General features: G+C 37.6%; 1 protein-coding gene across 1 annotated transcript in view; it reads right to left on the reverse strand.

Moving 5' to 3' along the window:
* Positions 1 to 12,534, reverse strand: part of LOC137078990 (leucine-rich repeat-containing G-protein coupled receptor 6) — a 119,050-nt gene that overhangs the window by 4,057 nt on the left and 102,459 nt on the right. Inside the window, exons 9-16 of the mRNA XM_067446877.1 lie at positions 9,952 to 10,023; positions 9,322 to 9,390; positions 8,116 to 8,187; positions 6,104 to 6,169; positions 5,761 to 5,832; positions 4,445 to 4,516; positions 2,217 to 2,342; positions 1,248 to 1,402 (exon numbers count right to left, since the gene is read on the reverse strand). Coding sequence (XP_067302978.1) covers positions 1,248 to 1,402; positions 2,217 to 2,342; positions 4,445 to 4,516; positions 5,761 to 5,832; positions 6,104 to 6,169; positions 8,116 to 8,187; positions 9,322 to 9,390; positions 9,952 to 10,023 — 704 coding nt within the window. The remainder of the gene's footprint in view (positions 1 to 1,247; positions 1,403 to 2,216; positions 2,343 to 4,444; positions 4,517 to 5,760; positions 5,833 to 6,103; positions 6,170 to 8,115; positions 8,188 to 9,321; positions 9,391 to 9,951; positions 10,024 to 12,534) is intronic.

A 12,534-nucleotide genomic window follows, 5' to 3' on the forward strand; every position in this document is an offset into this window, starting at 1 on the left:
CATCCAGGGCACGAAGCTCCCGTTCCACCACATCCCAAAGATGCTCTATTGTGTTGAGATCTGGTGACTGTGTGGGCCATTTTAATACAGTGAACTTATTGTCAGGTTCATGAAACCAATTTGAAATGATTTGAGCTTTGTGACATGGTGCATTATCCTGCTGGAAGTAGCCATCAGAGGATGGGTACATGGTGGTCGTAAAGGGATAGACATGGTCAGAAATGTCTATCCCTTTATTTAAACAATGCCCAATTGGCACTAAGGGGCCTAAAGTGTGCCAAGAAAACATCCCCCACACCATTACACCACCACCACCAGCCTGCACAGTGGTAACAAGGCATGATGGATCCATTTTCTCATTCTGTTTACAACAGAAATCGAGACTCATCAGACCAGGTAACATTTTTCCAGTCTTCGACTGTCCAATTTTTGTGCGCTTGTGCAAATTGTAGCCTCTTTTTCCTATTTGTAGTGGAGATGAGTGGTACCCGGTGGGGTCTTCTGCTGTTGTAGCCCATCCGCCTCAAGGTTGTGTGTGTTGTGGCTTCACAAATGCTTTGATGCATACCTCGGTTGTAACGAGTGGTTATTTCAGTCAAAGTTGCTCTTCTATCAGCTTGAATCAGTCGGCCCATTCTCCTCTGACCTCGAGCATCAACAAGGCATTTTCACCCACAGGACTGCCTCATGCTGGATGTTTTTCCCTTTTCACACCATTCTTTGTAAACCCTAGAAATGGTTGTGTGTGAAAATCGCAGTAACTGAGCAGATTGCTTAAATCACCTTTCTTTCCCATTTTGACATTTAGTTTGGAGTTCAGGAGATTGCCTTGACCAGGACCACACCCCTAAATGCATTGAAGCAACTGCCATGTGATTGGTTGATTAGATAATTGCATTAAAGAGAAATTGAACAGGTGTTCCTAATAATCCTTTAGGTGAGTGTAAATCCTTAATCTTAAATGCTTTATATAATTTAGTCATAGTCTCAGTGGCTTTATTATTGCTGTACAATGTAGAAAATAGTTATGAATAATGCAAAGGTGTCAAAATTTTTGACAGGTAGCAGTGGTGGCTGGTAATACTTCAAAGAATGCCGTGTTAATAGCATTGTGTCTAAGCTAGGAACGGTACTGTTTTGCAAATGGTGCTTGCTAAATTCTAGTAGGAAGCCATTTTCTTCCTAGTCACAATGCTGTATAGTGTCGACAGATTTGTGAGATGGCCTAGTTAAGTTGCAGGACTTACAGTTGTTATCAGTGTGAATGGGAAACAGGGACAGCGCTTTCTTCTGAAGATCTTCCTCTTCACTGCCCATCTGTTCTTCCCACTGGCTGGCTGCTTTGTAGCTGTTACAGGCTCCAAATACACAGCACTGATAGGCATATGGCATCTCAATTACCCTGTTTCAACAATAGTGATGTAATGTAAAAAATTTAAACACACAATTAAAAATAATTTCATATATCCCATCAAATATTTTTCATACCACACATTTTGTTTTATTATTATGTGCAAAATTGAGATTTAACATAAAAACATTGACACATTGCATCAGTTTTAGGAAGTATGAAAAGATCCCGTTTCAGAGGAAAAAATGATTCATAAATCTGCAAATAACGCATGAAGTAATCTTGCAAATCTAACGGCGAGGGCTATTTTAAATGTATTTGGGTCGTGATTGAAACCGTGATTTCTCTTTAATTGTAATCAGTTGCTTTTTGGAAATGGTAATACTTGAAATCTCTCTTTCTTGAGGTGCTAATCAAATCTCAGCAGGACTTAAGGACAAAGTCTTGGAGCGTTTCCAAAGCCCTGAGCTGTTGATGAATCGGGACAGGATATTTATTACAGCTTCTCTTTTATTGAGAATATATAGGTATCTTGAAATGATCTTTCCGCCTGTCAGACGACTTGCATCCAGCCAGATATTCTATGGATTTTAACAAACAGAAACTGTTTACTCATACCAATAAACAGAATGTACCCTGCCGCAGACTGTTCCAGATTTTTAGCATCTTGAATCTGACAAATCTATAAACGTTTCTCTGAAAACCTTGAGTTTTTGAGCTATTTGAGGGTTTTGTGTTGTGGGAATTAATAACCACAGACACTTGTGAATTTTCTTCGATGGTTTAGCATGAAAGTGTTTTAAGTCTAGCTAATGTGCAGTGGAGTTGATAGACTTTTTGCGGTGATTGGTCATCACAAATGTACCTTATGTTGGGAAAGTCCTCCTCCCTGAAAGAACGTGAGAGTGCCATGTTGCCTTTCAGTTTAAGATGAGTAAGGCTTGTTAGCCCAGCCAGCGGGAGACTGCTCAATCGGTTCCCAGTGAGATCTCTGGATGGAGAGAGGAGATATAGATGGATCATCATGTGTAAAAAAAAAAAAAAAAAAGCTACAGATGGAGCTAAAGGGGTGCTACACTTGTACCTGCTAAAATTGTCCCATATTATACTATAAGATAATTTTCTGTGAACGTTTGGCATTGTGTCTTGGAAATCTCCTGTTGGAAATTTTGGAAGTAAAGTCATGGTTCTAGCAGCAGTTGGAGTGAAATATGTTCCCTTCAGATGTGAAAAAAAGGCTGCCATCACATTGAATTTTTAGCCATTTTGGAGTTACACAGTTAGCTGGTGTGTCAGTGATTTTAGTGAATATATGAAATCAGGTCTCCTCAGGTTCACATAGGTATCCTTGCAGAGTAACCACAGGTATATCATCGCATTAACTATATGAACATGATCCACTAATAACCAAAAAGTGTCACAATAGATTTTCTTGAGTATGCTTTTTCAGATTTAAGCCTTCATGTCGTGTGTAATAGCTGTTTGTGAATGTAAAAGGTCTGATCAAAGAGCAGGATGAATGGAGTTATTGTCTCCCAATCGAAAGAACCGATTCTGAACTGCCTGAAACAAGTCATCAGTAATTCCAGACTTACGTCCTGCTCAAAATACTATATACATTGTAACTTATTTGCATAATGCACGCCTATGGTCTTCACTGGCAGCCCATGAACAACATCTACTTTGACCCTCAAACACTGCCGTTGTAGACTGGAAGAGTTTGGTTCGTGTTGTCCACGTGTCAAGAAGACGCTTTTTTTCTGAGCTGCGAAGGCAAATCCACTTTGTATGCGCTTCCAAACGGACGAGGACATGAAGAGTCCTATCTACAATGCACAACTATCTAAACAGAAACATACCACTTAAAAATGTCCTGGTTAAGTTGTGCTTGTGATGGTGGCACGGGTTAATCAGCTGCTTCTTCCAACGTTTCAATATCGGACTCAGGCTCCAACTTATACAGTAAAAAAACCCTGATGCCATGTTCCTATCGCTGTGTATATCAAGTGCTAAGAAAGAGCTGAAATTCTGATATGGTAATGGGTGCTTTGTTTCCGACATGCACTGAACAACAGGCGTGGCCATCTGACCAATCAGAAAAGAGTAGACTCTCAGAAAGGAGGGGTTTAGAGAGACCGAATCCTTTATTGAACTTTCAGAAACTTTGAGAAAAAAGATGATTCTGCAATGTACAGTATGAGAAAATTAAAGTGTTTTTGACCTTGGATGCATGTAAACCTATTCTAGGACATGTCCAAAACTAAAAATTTTTACTAAATTAAAAACTATAAACTATGTATTAAATACCAGTATTCTCCAGTGAACAGTGAAGAGGCTGCACTGAAAGTTTCTAAATCCAACAGCACTTGTTGATTGGAGAATGTTTTATAACGGATATGTTTTGGCACACAGGTCTTGAACTTTTAACCCTGATGAAAGCTGAAATGCATCAGCTTAAATAAAGCTTTGCATGTTCCAGGTTCAATACAAGGCAAGTTCTATCAACAGTATCTGTGACTGTTTTTTACCACGGTCAATTATTTTTGCTTGTTTTTACAAAGTGAAGGACGAGTCAAAATGATTACTATAATTTTTGGTGGAAATCAGCATGCCACTTAATACAGACAGAATTGTACTTGTATTGAGCCTGGAACAGTGATTTGCCTTTTCCATGCACTTTGTTCAACAGTGAATTTGTCCCAGAATAATTACATATTCAAGAGGTTTATACAAGATATATTGCTGTATCCACTCGGGTATGACGCTCTACTGTCATTCACTACTGCACACATTTATCAGCCTCACTCTGTCACACTTTATCAGTCTTCCTCATTCATTCTTCACCTAATACTGCTGGCATTTAATTGCCTGTGACTGACGACACGTCTTCAATGCGCGGAGCTTTTAACCCTGATTACAACTGCAGTCTTTTCACTTTGAGCCAATGTGTTAGTGCAAATGTGATGGTTGTGCCAAGTCAATTTCAATAACAGTTTTGTACATCTATTTGTAGACTCTGAGGTGTGTGAGCTTTATCTTCAGTGGCAAATCCAATGACATGCACAGGCCTTGTTTGGCATATAGTATACTTACAGTTTAATGAGAGACTGAAGAGAGGAAAAGGCATCAGGGTGGATGGTGTTGATCTTGTTCCAGCTTAGATCCCTGTAATGAAAGGGGACAAGTCTTGCTCTCAAAGTCTTATACCAATCTTATCTTAGATAATTTGTATATCATTTTTTTGGCTTTTGGTTGGGAAGTTGTTAATTTGTGTAGAATGTCTTGGCCTCCAAGTGGAAGTATTGGTGAGCTTTACCAATTATTTGTATGGATTCTATTATTTCGTGACACTATATGAATGTTCTATAGCAATGTTCTGTAGATAAAAATCTATATGTACAGCAGAGTAACTTTAAAAATAAACCCCATTTAACCCTCACTCTCCCATCGCACTTTATAACGAATCCTCTCCTCGCGGGTCAAAATGACCCGAAGGCCTCAAATTTTTTCAGAAAGCTTATTGTATTTAATTTTGATAATTATTTTTATATTTTAATGAATTTTTTATTTACCTTTACATTTATAGATTTTATCAATAAATACATAATAAATACATAGTAATTTAAGCAGATTCTTCTCATTCTTTCGACTTAAATTCAAAATAACACAATTTCATACATAACCCTTTTACTTCGGCTCAAAATATCTTACATTGGGTATTTTTGTCGACCTCTTGTGAAAAAAAAAAGATAATATAAGATAATATTTTATGACTTTTGCCACTAGATGGCCTTATAGCTCTATATGGAGAATACGAGCTGTTTCTCCTCAGAATGCATTCAGATACACATGTAGACATTATAAAATCATTTTTGGTTGTTTTAGCTTTTTTTTTTTGAATTTTAAGCCTTTTTAGGTTTTTCTATGTGTACTGAAGCATTCCATCCGTTCCTATGGGGATTAAATTGACCCGATCGGGGAGGATTTGTAACCTTTTTAAACTTCAGCCAAAAAACCGAATCGAATCCAGTAAATAATAATAATAATTTTTGTGTATTTATAGTTCAAATGCGACAAATGTCTTAGGGTTTTGAATCACTCAGATGAACTAATTGATTTTTAAAAAAGAGTTTCGGGTCAAAATGACCCACAGGAAGAATGAGGGTGTTGCATCTCTATGTCGCATTTACAACATTTCAAACCCCTCAGTTCAGCTACCTCTGAAAAGCCATGCCAACAACTTTTATATAGTACTGTAACTCTTGAGACCATCAGAAGGTGTGTGTGTGTGTGTGTGTGTGTGTGTGTGTGTGTGTGTGTGTGTGTGTGTGTGTGTGTGTGTGTGTGTGTGTGTGTGTGTGTGTGTGTGTGTGTGTGTGTGTGTGTGTGTGTGTGTGTACAGTACTCACAGTGAGCGTAGAGAGCCGAGTTGTTGGAATGTGTTCATCTCAATCTGTTTGATCAGATTGTGCTGCAGGCCTCTGCCGAGTCAAAACAAAAACCTGGTATTACTGCATCTTACACACACACACACACACACACACACACACACACACACACACACAAACGTGCGCGCACGCACACACACACACAGCGCCCATGGACACAGTTGAAAGCTTCCAAAATATGGACAATGATGGATTGCTACTGTAATGACTGTCATTTGTCAAGTACTATGTGGGTTATTTAGGGTTATCATGGATATATTAGCAATATTACTCTATAACGCTAGAGAGAGACGCCTGAACTCACATCTCTTGAAGCGAAGCACAGTGGTAGAAACTTGGCAGCTCTTCTATGACATTGTGAGACAGCTCCCTGAAATAAAACAAATGTAGATTAGAAATGTCTTCACGTGGAAGATTCTCAGCGCTAGACTTCTTTCTATCAAAAAGAGCTCACGATTAATAACAGAAGTTGAGTGGCAACACTTCACAATAACTTTATATAATTCTTATCATATCAGTAGTTTAATATCAAACAAATAAAACAAACAAATTAATAAATATGGACATATACAAATTAAATTTGTTATTATTTTGATGTAAGAATTTTCCTCTTCTAGTCTGTGCTGTTCCGCTGGGTCCTAAAGTCAGTGTCTCTTCAGAATGCGTTCAGATACACATGTAGACATTATAAAACAGGGAAGGATTTGTTACCTTTTTAAACTTCATCCACAATGCTCATCGAATCCAGTTAATTATTATTATAATTTTTTTGTGTGAGTATTCATGGTTTAAATGCGACAATGTCTTAAGGTCTTGGACCACTACGATGAACTAAAAATGAGTTTCGTGTCAAAATGACCCAAGGAAAGGAGGAGTGTGTCGCATCTCTGTGTCACATTTACAACATTTCAAACCCCTCAGTTCTCGCTATCTCTGAAAAGCCAAGCCAATGTTGATTCATGTTTTATTACGATCGCCGTCACGTTCTCTCTTTGCCAGCAGACCGTTCAGCGTTTGTTAAAAATGGATGATTCCCTGGAGGTTGGATATTTAGCATTACCATTTGACTCAGTAAGACACGTAAACATTATTTCAGCAGTTCTGTCTGTTTGATGCTTGCGGCACAGAAATTACACACATTAGCCTCAATGACCCATTATCAAGGACCCATTAAGGCAAGTCAGTTCACATATACAGTAGTTTCTGTTCATTTGAATGTGAAATGACCAACTGTTTTTACAATTATATTTCAACAATATTTTTCAAACTGAAAAGAAAAATCACAATAACTTATTTAGTTATTAGCTTATTTAGTTTAAAATAGCATGATCTCAAATGAGCATTAACATTAACAAGTGAACCATATCCCTTATACTGTTTCTTTCATATAAAAATGTACACTTACATGTTTGTTAATGTTACATTATAATTATAGCTCCTAGTTGCATGTTAGTACAATGCTTTGTCGTTTAGTTTTAAGACCATCCTTTAGTGTTCGTTCTTTTTACCCAATTATTATAGTGTTTATACAAGAAGAAACCTTGGAGAGAGAATAAGCGAATATAGGGAGAGAATGGCATGTTAAGCATCTACTTTCCCCACAGGTTTAATTCTTCATTTGAACAGTTACATAAAGCCTCGCTGTTCCTGCAGGGGTTTCTCTAACTGAACATGTCCATCTGAGTTCAGTGTGATTAAAGTCAAAGAATTATTATTATTCGTTTTTTCTTCAACTGTCACTCTGGACCACAAAACCAGTCATACGTGTCAATTTTCGGAATAAATAAGCTTTCCAATGATGTGTGGTTTGTTAGGATATGACAATATTTGACCGAGATACAACTAGATCTCAAATCTAAATATTGAAAAAATCGCCTTTAAAGTTGTCCAAATTAAGTTATTAGCAACGCATATTACTACTACTAATATTGTATATATATATATTGACAGTAGGAAATTTACAAAATATATTCATGGAACTTGATCTTTACTTAATATTCTAATGATTGCTATTGCCACAAATATACCTGGGCGAGGGTTTGATATGACTGCTTTTGTGGTCCAGGGTCACAAATGATAAAAATAACACTTTTTTTCTTTTTCTCCACAGAGTAAAGTTGGCTAAATATCCACCGGCTGATGTAAGTTCATATTAAAAGAGGCTTTTAGGAACTCCTTGAAAGTGTGGTTACATCAAATCCCTCAGGGTGAATTTCAACTCTCTTTGCCAGTTTGGATCTTTAGGAATCGTTTAGAGATAAGCTTTCCAATGTGTGCTGTGTGTTGCAGATGTGTATTTGTGTTTGTGAAACTCACAGCACTCTTAATTTAGGCAGCAGGTGGCAGAGATCGTATGGCAGGCCGGTCAGTCCAGCTCGGGTCAACGTACTGAGAGAAAATCAAAGAAAGTTTACACTTAGTGTGTGTGTGTTCAAGTTTTTCTATCCCGGTGGGGACTCCAACCTGACTGCACAACGAGTAAACAAGTTAATAAATCATACAGAATTATCTTATTTGAAAATGTAAAACAGCAGAAAGTTTTGTGTGATGGGTAGGTTTAGGGCCAGGGGCAGTGAGAATATACAGTTTGTACAGTATAAAAACCATTACGCCTATGGAGTGTCCCCACATAGATAGCGAACCAGACGTGTGTGTGTGTGTTTGTGTGTGTGTGTGTGTGTGTGAACCAGAAGAGAGAAACAGTGAATGAAAAACAGGCAAATAAATAAATATGAATGCACTGCAAAAGATGACTAATTAAAAAATTGATATTTTTCTACAGCATCGGGAAATTATGCTAATTCGACAAGATAAAATACATTATTGTATTTTTAAGGATGTTCAGATATTATTTTCACTGTAAACAAGACAAAGATTATTTACATTGATTCATTAAAATGTTATTAAAATAATTACATTCCTTATGTGTGGTAACAAACTGTGTGGCCAATATTTTTTATAGGCCTTATTTGCCTATAAACCTATGGGTAAATACATTAAAAGCGGAGTGTAGTTTTATTGTTGTTGTTTTCTTTTTCATGTAAACTTGTATCTAAGCTTCATAGGCAAAGACATGATGATGATTTCCCTAAAAAATGTAAACACTAGTCTGTGGCGCTATCAAAATGTTCCTTAGTTTAAGGAACCCGACCAGCCCAACACCGTAACATTGACTCAAACAATGGCGTAAGATTGGGGTGCGACCAAAAGCAGCTTGAAAACCCTTCTCCCTTAACTCTAATGAGTGGTTTAATGCTCCAAGGCTTTAAGGATCAGTAACTATACACTTCACATTAACTGATGCTTCACCAGTAAATGTTGGAGGGCTTGGTTCAGTATGCCCTTTCCTAAGTATCTTTTTTTACCCTTGTACGAAACCTGCTGACATGCTGAGAGATCAGTAAAAGCATCACTATTTTGTCAACGGTTATTCCATTGTCCTCGCCGGTGGGAAGAACTTCTGGAAGTCTCTTAAGTGAAACCGATCCTGCGTGAAATGGGGACATTTGATCTCAGACTCACAGAACTTGCAGGCTGGTGGCTCCTTTCAAATCTGGAAACTCTCGGATCTCAGTGGCCCCGTTCAAAGAGCTAAAACGAGATTAGATAACTCATTAGTGAGGATCGTTCTGCTAATGAAGATGTCGTCCAGAAAAACCACAGGGATGTCTACTGTTACCGTACACACTTTGCGCTCCATCATCTAGAGGGAATATTATTCCATCTGATTCCATCATTTTGATTACACTTGCAACGCTACCCAAAGTCAACAATTGAAGACGGTGGACTGTATCAAAATAATGAATGCTCAAAAGACACTCACAGCATTCTTATGCATTATCTGTGTAACTGGAGAGAGATAAATTACTTTTTACTGGTTTTATGAGAAGCTAAATCTCATATTCTGGCATTTATGAGGTTATAATTGAATCGTGCTGTTTTTTGGAGACAAATTACTAGTTTAATGTTTACTTATGAGAGAAGTGATGGCAAGAGGTGAGCAAGATTACAGTATTCATCAAAATGAAAGCTATGATGAAATGGAAATTATACACAATTGCCAACTGGTACTTTAGAGGTGCCTTATTGGAAGCCAAACTGTTCTGTTTAATCATGTGTATGTGATCATTTCACACTTAGACGTGTACTTACAGTGTGTGCAGCTTTGGCAAGAACTGAAATGCTGATCTGCCAACAAACTGAATGGGATTCTCGTAGAAGTGACTGAATGGAGAAGAAAAAGATGGATCATTCTAAACAGGTTCCTGATACATTTGCGTTATTTCAGGAAAGAATGTATTTAAGCATTAATAAATTACAAAGTGCCATATCCAGCTAAATGAATAAAGCGTAACATGCTGAAACATGACATAACTATTTATTGCACTATACTGCAACAGGATTGAGAATTCATTCAGCCATTAACACTATTAAGGGATTAAAAATAATTAAATGTTGTTAACAGGGTTGAGATGTCAAAAAGTGGTAACAAAATTGAGTTATAAAAGAAAATTGGTAACATGGTTGAGATGTAGAAAAGTGGTAACAGGGTTGAGATGTAGAAAAGTGGTAACAGGGTTGAGATGTAGAAAAGTGGTAACAGGGTTGAGATGTAGAAAAGTGGTAACAGGGTTGAGATGTAGAAAAGTGGTAACAAGGTTGAGATGTAGAAAAGTGGTAATGGTTGAGATGTAGAAAAGTGGTAACAGGGTTGAGATGTAGAAAAGTGGTAACAAGGTTGAGATGTAGAAAAGTGGTAACAAGGTTGAGATGTAGAAAAGTGGTAACAAGGTTGAGATGTAGAAAAGTGGTAACAGGGTTGAGATGTAGAAAAGTGGTAACAGGGTTGAGATGTAGAAAAGTGGTAACGGTTGAGATGTAGAAAAGTGGTAACAAGGTTGAGATGTAGAAAAGTGCTAACAAGGTTGAGATGTAGAAAAGTGCTAACAAGGTTGAGATGTAGAAAAGTGCTAACAAGGTTGAGATGTAGAAAAGTGGTAACAGGGTTAAGATGTAGAAAAGTGGTAACAGGGTTGAGATGTAGAAAAGTGGTAACAAGGTTGAGATGTAGAAAAGTGGTAAGAGGGTTGAGATGTAGAAAAGTGGTAACAGGGTTGAGATGTAGAAAAGTGGTAACAGGGTTGAGATGTAGAAAAGTGGTAACGGTTGAGATGTAGAAAAGTGGTAAGAGGGTTGAGATGTAGAAAAGTGGTAACAGGGTTGAGATGTAGAAAAGTGGTAATAGGGTTGAGATGTAGAAAAGTGGTAACGGTTGAGATGTAGAAAAGTGGTAACGGTTGAGATGTAGAAAAGTGGTAATAAGGTTAAGATGTAGAAAAGTGGTAACAGGGTTGAGATGTAGAAAAGTGGTAACGGTTGGGATGTAGAAAAGTGGTAACAAGGTTGAGATGTAGAAAAGTGGTAACAGGGTTGAGATGTAGAAAAGTGGTAACAGGGTTGAGATGTAGAAAAGTGGTAACTGGGTTGAGATGTAGAAAAGTGGTAACAAGGTTGAGATGTAGAAAAGTGCTAACAAGGTTGAGATGGAGAAAAGTGGTAACAAGGTTGATATGTAGAAAAGTGGTAACAGGGTTGAGATGTAGAAAAGTGGTAATGGTTGAGATGTAGAAATGTGGTAACAGGGTTGAGATGCAGAAAAGTGGTAACAGGGTTGAGATGTAGAAAAGTGCTAACAAGGTTGAGATGTAGAAAAGTGGTAACTGGGTTGAGATGTAGAAAAGTGCTAACAAGGTTGAGATGTAGAAAAGTGGTAACAGGGTTAAGATGTAGAAAAGTGGTAACAGGGTTGAGATGTAGAAAGGTGGTAACAAGGTTGAGATGTAGAAAAGTGGTAACAAGGTTGAGATGTAGAAAAGTGGTAACAGGGTTAAGATGTAGAAAAGTGGTAACGGTTGAGATGTAGAAAAGTGGTAAGAGGGTTAAGATGTAGAAAAGTGGTAACAGGGTTGAGATGTAGAAAAGTGGTAACAGGGTTGAGATGTAGAAAAGTGGTAACGGTTGAGATGTAGAAAAGTGGTAACAGGGTTGAGATGTAGAAAAGTGGTAACAGGGTTAAGATGTAGAAAAGTGGTAACGGTTGAGATGTAGAAAAGTGGTAACAGGGTTAAGATGTAGAAAAGTGGTAACAAGGTTGAGATGTAGAAAAGTGGTAACAGAGTTAAGATGTAGAAAAGTGGTAACGGTTGAGATGTAGAAAAGTGGTAACAAGGTTGAGATGTAGAAAAGTGGTAACAGGGTTGAGATGTAGAAAAGTGGTAACAGGGTTGAGATGTAGAAAAGTGGTAACAGGGTTGAGATGTAGAAAAGTGGTAACAGGGTTGAGATGTAGAAAAGTGGTAACAGGGTTGAGATGTAGAAAAGTGGTAACAGGGTTGAGATGTAGAAAAGTGGTAACGGTTGAGATGTAGAAAAGTGGTAACAAGGTTGAGATGTAGAAAAGTGGTAACGGTTGGGATGTAAAAGAAAAGTGGTAAGAGGGTTTGGATGTAAAAAAAGTGGTAACAGTTGAGATGTAGAAAAGTGGTGACAGGGTAACAGGGTTGAGATGTCAAAATGTGGTAACATTATTGAGTTATAAAAGAAAATTGGTAACATGGTTGGGATGTAGAAAAGTGGTAACAGGGTTGAGATGTAGAAAAGTGGTAAGAGGGTTGAGATGTATAAAAGTGGTAAGAGGGTTGAGATGTAGAAAGTGGTAACAAGGTTGAGATGTAT

This window comes from Pseudorasbora parva, chromosome 6 (assembly GCF_024679245.1).
Source record: "Pseudorasbora parva isolate DD20220531a chromosome 6, ASM2467924v1, whole genome shotgun sequence".
NCBI lineage: Eukaryota > Metazoa > Chordata > Actinopteri > Cypriniformes > Gobionidae > Pseudorasbora > Pseudorasbora parva.